We start from the raw sequence: 10,418 nt of genomic DNA on the forward strand, positions 1-10,418 counted from the left end.
TTCTTATCATCTCGATTTATTTATTTTTTTTGTTCCATTTGTCGTTTCTTTCATTTAACCTTCTGATGTACACTTCTACATATGTCATGACATATACCAGTTTATGTTCGGATCTATTCGCAATTGTGTACGTTAATCAGTCAAATGTATATGTAGTCCATGACATATGAAGTTAATTAAGTATTGAAACATAGAAGATGAACTGTTATCATTTTTTTTTCCTTTCGGTCATAATTAAAACAAAAGGCTTACTGTTTTAAAGCACTTTGATCATGTTAACAAAGTGTAATTCTAATCAAATCAATTAATCATAATATTTAAGGATTAAACAGCCTTTTTATATATATTTATCGTAAACCATAAATATGTCGGGTTTCGTGGTCTCAGTTTCGGAGCGGTCAAAGGGGGGTTAAGGTCAGTCAGCCGGTCAAACCCGGTCAATTGTCGGGTTAACGGGTTACTCACGAGACTTGGTATAACATTTACAACACAATTATTGTTGTATCATTTTGTTTATATATATTTTTTTATACTAGCCAAGCTCGAACCGATACACTTGACGTTTAATTATGTTTTAACATTTGGCGTGAATTTTATCTATACTATATATAATATACATATCCAAAGGACTTCTTAATGTCATTGAAATTTCCTTAAAACACCACTAAAGCATGATGTACAAGTCTTTTAAGCACCAGAAAACTTCACTTTCCACTTATACCCTTTCTCCTAAACTAAACACGCGGATACACTCGCTAGGGTTTCTCTCATCTCTCATTTGGTCCGCCGCTCATCCTCTGCTCTCTCTCTATGGCGATTGCTATATGGCGCTCCCCATTCCCATCTCCCAGCTTTCTCTCTCAACCGAGATCTAGGGTTTGTACATGCGATTCAAGATCTGGCTTTCACTGCTTTCTCTCTCAAACGAGATCTAGGGTATCTACATGCGATACAAGATCTGGCTTTCACAGTTCGATAACTGACACTTCCATGGAACCAAAAACTCTGAGCCGAGCGTTGCAGATCTACAAGTTGGATGCGGTTTTTGGTGGTTGGTAGGCTTCATTCTCTCTCTCAAGTTCCTTTGTCTCGGATGTACATGAATTTTGATTATTTGTCTTAGATCTACATGGATTTTGGTGTGTTATGGTGTATATTATTTTACATCAGGTTCTTGATTTTTTTTCTAAACAATTTAGGTACCAAAGATGTTCCGGTGGTTAAACACTTCTCAATCACCAGGTTGGAAACACAAGAATCATCAAGGAAGGGTTAGTTTAATTTTGTGTTCGGATATCAATGTCTGATAGTATAGCTTTACTTAATTGATCATCTTTTCTTTGGGATTTTTACGCAGGTTACAATTAGGGTCTGGATGTTATTCAGACTTATGTTAATTGATAACTAAACATTCTTTAACTGCAATTAACACTTTGATATTTTTATTCAGCCTCTTTCTTTGAAGCGACTTACTGAAGGACTGAAGCCCACAAGAAGTTCAGAGGAGAATGAGATTTACAAAATATTCACTAATGTTATGTGTCTACATCCTCCCAAGGTACATATACATATATATTAGAATTATGATAATTTTTTATTTAGTTATTGGGCATGCTTATTAGATATTTAGTTAACTTTCAAAAATCTTTGTTTGTCTTTTTATTCAGGAGGAAGATCCTCTTAGAGTATTTAATAAACAAATCGACGAAGATAGACGGATTGTTATATCACGAAGTAATATAAATGAATTGCAGAAGGTATATATATATATATATGATTTATATGGCGGATGATAGTAAGTTAAAACATGCTTTAGGTGGTTGGACAAAACTTTAATTTTTTTTGTAACGCGATAATTTTATCAATGCATTACTCATTTTCTATTATATTAGTGATTAAAAGGGTTTTTGATAAAGTTAAAACGGCTGCAAACGTGGCAGCAAACGGGTGTAAAAACGCAATCGTTTGCAGCGTTTAACGGCGCGTTTATGGCTGCAAACGCAGCAGCAAACGGGTGTAAAAACGCCGTCGCTTGCTGCCGTGTTTGCAGCCATAAACGCACCGTTAAACGGATGCAAACGCAGCAGCAAACGGCTGCGTTTTTACAGACGTTTGCTGCTGCGTTTGCAGCCGTAAATGCGCCGTTAAACGGCTGCAAACGCGGCAGCAAACGCGGCAGCAAACGGGTGCAAAAACGCAGCCGTTTGCAGCCGAACATCAAGCTCTAGAGCCTGCGTTGAGCATAGGCTTAATCCAATCCTTCAAACGATTTGGACATGTCCGAGCTGCTCAAGAACGAAAGATGCGGGGTAAGTGAAAATCAAAAGGGATTTGGTTTCCGTCAAAGTTGGTTCTTTCTTCTTATTTTAGCCTTGCCTGATTAGCTTTTTTATTTTCAATTTAATAGCATGCAGCAACTATTATTGACGATAAAATGTATATATTTGGTGGAAATCATAATGGCCGTTATCTTAATGATCTTCAAGTATGGGACTATATGGCCAAAATAAATGCCATTATTTTTTTGCATTATTTTTTGTCCAAAAAATTATTCTATTTTCTCTTTTCAAATTAATATTGTTGGGTTGCACTCTCAATAGTGTAGATATTGTTGCAGACACTTGATTTACGGAATTGGACATGGTCAAGGGTTGAAGTCAAAGCAAATTATGAGGATCCAGGGAGAGTAACTCCTTATGTTGGGCATTCTTTGGTTAGTATTGAAATCTGTAGTTTTAAGTAGATTATAAACTTGTGAATTATTTCCATAACATCAATACATCGCATGTGATTTTCAATCATTTTGTTATCTAATATAACAAGATATAACGTGTTGATCTGTAGATACCATGGAAAGGAAATAAGCTTATATCAATTGCAGGGCATTCAAAGGACGCTTCTGAAGTTATCAATGGTTTGTTTGAACTTGATCTGTGTTTTAACTTTACCAATTAAGAGTGGTATTTACCTACACATTTTAAAAAAAATATTGTTAATAAGAGGTGACAATTTTGACCCATTGACTTATGAGTAGGCCAATTTTGTATGTGCCTTATTTTAAATGGGCCAAACAGAAAAATATAGCTAAAATAGGAAGGGGTCAAATGGGTATGACGGGTCAGCAAGGTTGAAAGTTGTGCTCATGATGTTCTTGGATCTTTTATGCTGTGTAAGCAATAAGAGCTGGTAGGAGTATCAGGGCCGTCTATGCTGGAATTGCTACTGGAACCTGCCGCTGTTGTGGAACTCTATAAATTATGATAATATTCAGAAAGTGCTGCTGCAGGTCCTTTGGAAATCCGCATCGCTGCAAGTTCACTAGATAATCCACCACCGGACCTGTATCTTGGGTCTTTTCATGCTGGTGACGACGTTGGCTCCCCAAAGGAGTACCTCGGATCTGCTGCTGTTCAGAAGACTACAGGAGCTGATGTTGCTGGGTCTCTGTTCTGTCCATTCTGCTGCTAGGGGTACTCACGAGAACTGGATGCATCAGTCCTAGATGGTTGTTCGCATCGTCAAGCATGCTATGGAGAAACAACGTAAAAAGGTTGATGGTTGTTCGCATCGTCAAGCACGCTATGGAGATCATCCACGTTTTCACCGATGCTAATCCCATCCAAATCATTCTTGACGCTGTCATTAACAGGTATATTTGTTTTAACTAATTTATTTAATGAGCTTAATATGATGCTGGTTGATCCGTTTGAAAAAAAATGTAACCCATATACCCAAATCAGATTTAAAAATGTTAAAGATTTGTATGATAATATATCTGTTATAATTAAAAGGTTTTATCCACTTTAAATGCGTTTTGGGTTGGTTTGACCCGTTCAACCCATTTGACTTATTTACATTTTATCCAACTTTTTTTAGTCTGACCTGTATGGCTGTATGACCTGTTTAAGATATAAATAACTGAAATTGACCCGCACCCCTAAACTGCTTTAATCCTTTGTCCCATACTTCTATAAACTAATTTACAAATTTTTAACTTGTAAAGTAGCCAACAAAAGAAACTTTGAGATTAATATTTGATGTGGTGTTCGGGTCTGTAAATTGTCTGCTTTTTAAAAAAAAAAAAAACTTTTGCAGTTAATTTGTCCATCAAAAAGAGAAGTAATGGTGTTTGGGAGTTTCGGGTTCACTTATCTATACGGTTTTCCATGGCAGGAGTTTCGGCTTCACTGATGCATTGAAGCTTGTCGAGTTTCTCGGTCGATCATTTTGCTATCAGCAATATACCTTAGAAGTCTCTGGACATTTGAAGTGTCTTTGTTTCTTTCCTATCTAATCACTTCTGTAGGAATTCATATTGCTCTTATTTTAATGTCTAGGCTTTTGATAATCTCAAAGCACAGTCAAGCCGTATTTTCGGTTTGGAATGGAGTTTTAGGATATTTTCAGTTTGTATTCGATAAAGCAGGGGAATCAGCAGCTGGTGAATATACTGTGGCAAAAGTTGAGAATATGGAACAAACAGTGTTCACATTGAAGTCACTTCATCGCCATATGCAGGTCCTACATGATGAAGATCTAAAACTAATTGCAGTGCTTTCGAAGGAGGTGATTTAAAAATAGTTTTCAAAGCTTCGTCTGATGTTTTTTTGCTTGTTTTGTAACTTCTCTGCTATACTCAAATGAATCTTTATTTCCAGAAATTGATGCTACATTCTCGATGGTCGGTATCTTGTTTATCGGGAGAAAGCAAAGCAGATTTAAAAATTGTATGCAGTGTATGCAAACATCGCATTATCCAGAGCCGCGTCAACTTAAATGCAACTTTGGAAAAGGAAATTGAAACAAGGATCCGTGCTGCTGCATTTAAGGTCACAGGAAGCTGGGAGCACAAAAGATGCATTATTTACGAGGAAGATCCTATAGAAATCATCGCTAAAGTAGTTTCCGACTCTACCTTGTTTCATATTATATTCATGTTTGTGTTGAGTTACGTAAAGCTAATTAATATAAGCTGCTCTTGTAGATGACGCCACTGCCACTGGAGAATGACAAATTTATGGTGGAAGTTCGTGCTGGTGTGGATTGTGCATTTGTGGTTTCCCTAATCGCTATTCTCATTGCTATGAAAACGAAAAGCTCTGGTAAAAAGAAAGGTGCTGGTCTTGAAGCTGGGAAGGTAGCTCTCCAATTTGTTTGTGGAGTTGCATTTGGTGTCGGTCAATTTTTGCTTGGTGAACTTTCCTGGTATTTGTTACAAACATTTGCTGGGTGAACTTGTCTAAGGGTATTTTTTTCAAACTTGTTTAGTGAATTCAGTTATGTGTCAACTTCTGTGTAATTCATGTCTTTTCTCAAGACAAGAATTCACCTGTTAACTTGTTATAACAATTTTATAGGACAACAAAGACGGTGTGATGTGTTTTGAAGGATCATTTTATCATGTTATGGTTGTGTAACATCATATTTGTGTGTTAATGTGTGTGTATATTTTCGAAGGATCATTTGAAAACTTTTTAAGAAAACTCATTAGTTTAAAAATAATAAGATGTAAATAATAAGATGAGTTAATAAGATGTAAATAATAAGAAAACTTTTTAAGGATCATTTTATCATTTAACTATTGATGTAAATTAAGATGAGTTAATTACTGTTTTCGTCCCTGTGGTTTGTCAAAAATCACCATTTCAGTCCATTAGTTTAAAAATTGCGATTTCAGTCCCTGTGGTTTCACTTTCGTAACCATTTCAGTCCCTGTGGTTTCACTTTCGTAACAATTTCAATCAATTTATTATGTAAGTACAGGGACTAAAATGGTAACGAGGTGGACTGAAATGGTTACGAAAGTGAAACCACAGGGACTGAAATCGCAATTTTTAAACTAATGGATTGAAATAGTGATTTTTGACAAACCACAGGGACGAAAACAGTAATTAACTCTAATAAGATTTAGTTTTTAGGATTTAGTTCATAATAATCCTTATCGTACAGATACAGATAACTGGAGTAATTAATGCTATAACATTGATGTGTATATCTGGACGTCCATTGGATATTGATGATTACATATTAGTAAATATAAGATATTTTGGATGAAAGTACGATTTCGTTTCTTCTCATATTTTTTCCCTTGGCAAATTTGGGGTTAATGTCCAGTTTGACCTGTTCTAAATATAAGTATAAACGTTCGGCTTCTTGGCACACAACCGTATGACTCTCATATCAGCGATATACCCTAAAATAGCCTGGTGGCTTTCAAAAAAGGCATGAGCTGTAGCTTTTGACTGACTTTGTTTGAGAGTGTTAAAAAAAGATATTTACATAATTACATGGGTAGCATATTTGAAAACCAAAATTCATTTTTGGTGCTTTCAAGATTTGATTTCTCGAATCTTTTTAGGTTGTTTTGTCTAGATTAATATAGTCACGTGTTTCGATATCGGCATCAAATGTTAAATTAACTTGAGAAACATTTTATAACTTGATTAAAGTACGATGGTCTTTGTGGTTAATCAAAATTTTGGATTTGGTCTATAGTTTTCTAAAAGTACAAAGATATGTTCCCGCCGTCCCGTACATAGCCCTAAACTCACCAACCTAATTGATATGTTTCCCGCCGCATCGCGCGGGTAAAACACTAGTATATATATATTGTTATTTACTTGTTGAGTTTTGATAAATATATCGACAACTTGTGTTGTCGGGATCGTACAAAAACAGAGGAAACTCTGCCCAAATTTCGTTAAAAAAAAAATATACATATTTATACCAACAAGATACACTTTTATAAATTCATACTTTCATTTCAACCCAAAAGTTCCATTATTATTCTCAATAATCATACACCTTCGCTTGCCTTTGTAAGGTGACCTTGATGTTCCATCCTCCTAATCTCTTACACTCGTCAACACATGGATAATCGGAAGACTTAGCAATTATGTGAGTATACTCGTATTTCCCCCTTTTTACTTTTACCACTTTTGGGGTGTAACATGTTTACCTATTAACTTACACATGAACACTTTATTAAACACATGAACGTTCCTATAACATGCTTGTATACGTGATGACTTGATACTTTAAACTTGGGTTATTCTTATGTGTTGAACTTATCATTAACTTCGTACGAGCCAAACCTTGACATATGTAGCGCTATAGGATTGACGACCCGCCCGTAGACTTGAGGTTATGTCATGAGCATGTTGCGTCTCTTTTGGTTTGATATGTTAGACACATGCCATATTTAAATGTTTATCTTGAATCACATGCTTGCTATGAGGAATTGTTTAAAACTTATCTTTTGTTATGTACGTACCAAACTTGTATACTCGCCTTTGCTTTTGCATTGAATTGTATTTTTAAACATGTTACAGGTTGATGATGACGATGCCATGAAAAGAAGTAGCGTTGATGCCTAGATACATATATAGACGTTTAGGTTTAATATGTCGTATCAATTTTGCTTATGTTATTATATATCTCTTTTGAACTTGTTGTTACTTGAGTTTATGTAATGTTGACAATTTGAGGTTATGAGATGAAATGGGAATTATTTAATTATCGTCACAAATAGTGTTATGATGTCTCGAGCAATCTTCACACTTCGTCTCATCCCGATGTTTCCGCCATTGGTTGGGGTGTGACATGCTAGGCCGTTATCAGACTAATCCTGGCCTAGATCACTGGAAAGCAGCTAAGAAGGTCCTTAGATATCTGCAAGGGACGAAAGACTATAAACTGACCTATAGAAGAAGTGATCACTTAGAAGTGGTAGGTTATTCTGATTCTGACTTTGCCAAATGCAAAGATGACAATAAATCCACTTCGGGCTACATCTTTATGTTAGCAGGCGGACCTATCTCATGGAAGAGTCATAAACAACAGTTAACTACAACTTCCACGATGATGGCAGAATACATTGCTGTTTACAACGCAACCTGTCATGGAATGTTGCTTAGAAATCTGATCACTGGACTCAAAATCGTTAATTCCATTTCTAGACCATTGAAGCTTTACTGTGATAACTCAGCTGCCGTTAGTTTCTCGAACAGTAACAGTTCGACTGGAGCTGGTTTATATCTCGATACAAAATATTTGTTCGTACGTGAACGAGTTGAGGAAAATAATCTTTGTATTGAGTATATTAGTACTAAAGATATGCTTGCGGATCCGATGACTAAAGGTCTCCCACCTAAAGTTTTCGAAGAACATGTAACGAATATGGGACTTACTAAAGACCTTATTTAATGGCATATTGTACTAACTTATGTTTTAATTAATAAAATTTCCTCAGTTTGATTTTGTATGTCTCTAACATATGTTCTGCCGGTGTAATGACATATAGACAAATATAAATACAAATCAGACGCTAAAGGGCTTATACATATTTTGATCGTAACTATTAGGTTTTAAATTGAGGCTATAGTATGATTAATGGGGGTCCTGAGTCGAATGATGATTCACCGGCTGTATTTCTCTGCTATAGTTCTTGGTTTAAAGCTAAAATGAGTGTTAACTCCTGGCCAGGCTTACCTAACACTCATGATAAATGATTACTCGGCTAAGTGGGAGAATGTGAGATTAAATATATTATTAATGTAATATTTAATCTTGTAGCCTTTATAATCATTTATATTATATTAGATCAAAATATATTAATAACCTATTAATAATTAGTTGGTAATTGTTGATGGACCATATTACCCTTATTAACTAATTAGGTTTCCTCTTGGGTGTATAAATAAGGGGATTATTAGAGAGTTTAAGGGTTACACACATTACACAATTACAAACCCTCATAACATCAAATTCGTCTCTCTCCCCATAACCGAAATCAACCCTACTTTCGGTTCTTCACCATCATAACTTTACACCTTAAGGAGGAACCAGATCATCCTGACAATCATGTCTAATTCAATGGCTGCATCTCTGACTGGATTCTCTGCTGGCCTGTCTGCTGTAACAGGTATGTTATTCATGTTTTCCATTACATTTAAAACAGAACTGATCCAACAAACCGAACAGATTTAAAAAAAAAAAGCTGACATGTACACCTCTACGGCCATGTTTGGCTTAGCTTTTCAGGAGTGACTTATGACTTTTTGAAAAGTCAGGAAAGAGTGACTTTTTGGAAAAGTCACTTTTCTCCTCACATACCCCCCCAATCCAAACAGATTTTTTAAAGCTTATCACTTTTCAAAAAGCCAATAAGTCAATAAGTTGTTTAGGTTAACCAAACATGCCCTACATACACGTTAGGTTTTAGTCAAGGAACCATTTATGTAACAATAGGGTTTAAGCACAGAACACACTTCATCACTTTCTTCAGCCTCTAAACCCTTAACCACCACCATGAACTACCGCTTCCAGAATCTTCTCGGAGCACCATACCGAGGCGGAAACGCCGTCGTAAAAGATCGAGAAAAAAGTTTGGTTCGATTTGAGGGTTTGTTTCTTCATGACCAATCATATTCTGATGATTTATTGCGATTTTGCGTTTAAATTTTTGTTCATGAATTTCGTTTTTTGAATTCAAGTGTGTTAATTTGGAAAATGATTGTGTTAATGTCAGTGGCTTCAAAACCAAGGATGATAAGGTGGTGATGAGACGCTAATCATGACTTCATTAATTTCAAAACTAAAAGAAACTTACATGTAGTTGTAATTATAATGTGTAATTGTAACTGTTGAAGTAACTTAGCGTCTAGTTTCTTGCTAGCCTTGACTTCATTTATACAACAGTTAAAATATATTCATGTAAAAAGAAAATAAACATAATATACGTAAGGCTTCATTTATACAACAGTTAAAATATATTCATGTAAAAAGAAAATAAACATAATATACGTTTTAATATAATAAAAAATAATTAACCGAACTAAATAAGGAACAATATTTGAAAACATTAGGTAGGGTTTAACCAGTGACGGACCCAAGATTTTTTTTCATTGGGGTCCATTTTTTTGTGTAAGGATTCTTCACAAATCACAATCAAGCATTAAAATTTTCGGGTCGGTCATCGTAGTCGGGCCGGGGCTAGGAAATAATGAAGAAGCATTTAGTGGACATGAAACCACTACATTATATGTTGGAAGTAAATCCGGTAATCAAGTGTTAAATAAAATCGACATTCAATTTATCATTTATCATTTTAAAGAAGCAAATTAGAAGGTCAATGGTGGTTGTGTTGTTTTAAAACCCTAGTTTAATTTTGATTGGAAAAAATAAACTAAAAAAACTGGACATGTACGACTTGAACTTGGGATCTATTTGTTGGAACACAAGGGGATTTACCATCACACAATCTTTGCTTTTAATAACATGAGGTCCAATTAATTTAGTTTATGAGGTCCTTGAAAAATTGAACATACCAGTTCTACTATTTTCTAAACAAAGATTAGGGTCCGTGGACCCCAACCCGGACCATGTGGGTCCGACCCTGGGTTTAACAACACAACACT

General features: G+C 35.4%; 1 protein-coding gene across 10 annotated transcripts; it reads left to right on the forward strand.

The window, feature by feature from the left end:
- The first annotated feature begins 733 nt into the window (after window positions 1-733).
- On the forward strand, window positions 734-5,422 carry LOC110935634 (acyl-CoA-binding domain-containing protein 4). 10 transcript variants are annotated; one of them, XM_035989699.1, is made up of 12 exons: window positions 737-1,055; window positions 1,200-1,270; window positions 1,451-1,558; window positions 1,668-1,757; window positions 2,408-2,485; window positions 2,618-2,713; window positions 2,845-2,914; window positions 3,287-3,649; window positions 4,174-4,302; window positions 4,427-4,566; window positions 4,659-4,898; window positions 4,985-5,422. In XM_035989699.1, the coding sequence occupies exons 1-8, from the start codon at window positions 1,037-1,039 to the stop codon at window positions 3,466-3,468; spliced, it is 714 nt and encodes a 237-aa protein (XP_035845592.1). In that variant the 5' UTR covers window positions 737-1,036; the 3' UTR covers window positions 3,469-3,649; window positions 4,174-4,302; window positions 4,427-4,566; window positions 4,659-4,898; window positions 4,985-5,422. The 10 variants fall into 10 exon arrangements, with proteins under 10 accessions (XP_035845595.1, XP_035845596.1, XP_022033703.1 ...); XM_035989700.1 differs by having other exon boundaries at window positions 4,174-4,252; window positions 4,338-4,566; XM_035989702.1 differs by having other exon boundaries at window positions 734-1,055; window positions 3,175-3,649; window positions 4,174-4,566.
- Window positions 5,423-10,418: the final 4,996 nt, after the last annotated feature.

This window comes from Helianthus annuus, chromosome 4 (assembly GCF_002127325.2).
Source record: "Helianthus annuus cultivar XRQ/B chromosome 4, HanXRQr2.0-SUNRISE, whole genome shotgun sequence".
In the NCBI taxonomy this organism is placed as follows: Eukaryota; Viridiplantae; Streptophyta; class Magnoliopsida; order Asterales; family Asteraceae; genus Helianthus; species Helianthus annuus.

What these genes read in the sequence shown, in the direction of transcription:
- LOC110935634 (XM_022178004.2), top strand. Translation starts at nt 4,330, where the DNA reads ATGTCTAGGCTTTTGATAATCTCAAAGCACAGTCAAGCCGTATTTTCG. An exon ending in TTGCAGTGCTTTCGAAGGAG is followed by an intron (nt 4,567 to 4,658) that starts GTGATTTAAAAA and finishes CTTTATTTCCAG; the next exon opens with AAATTGATGCTACATTCTCG. An exon ending in CTATAGAAATCATCGCTAAA is followed by an intron (nt 4,899 to 4,984) that starts GTAGTTTCCGAC and finishes CTGCTCTTGTAG; the next exon opens with ATGACGCCACTGCCACTGGA.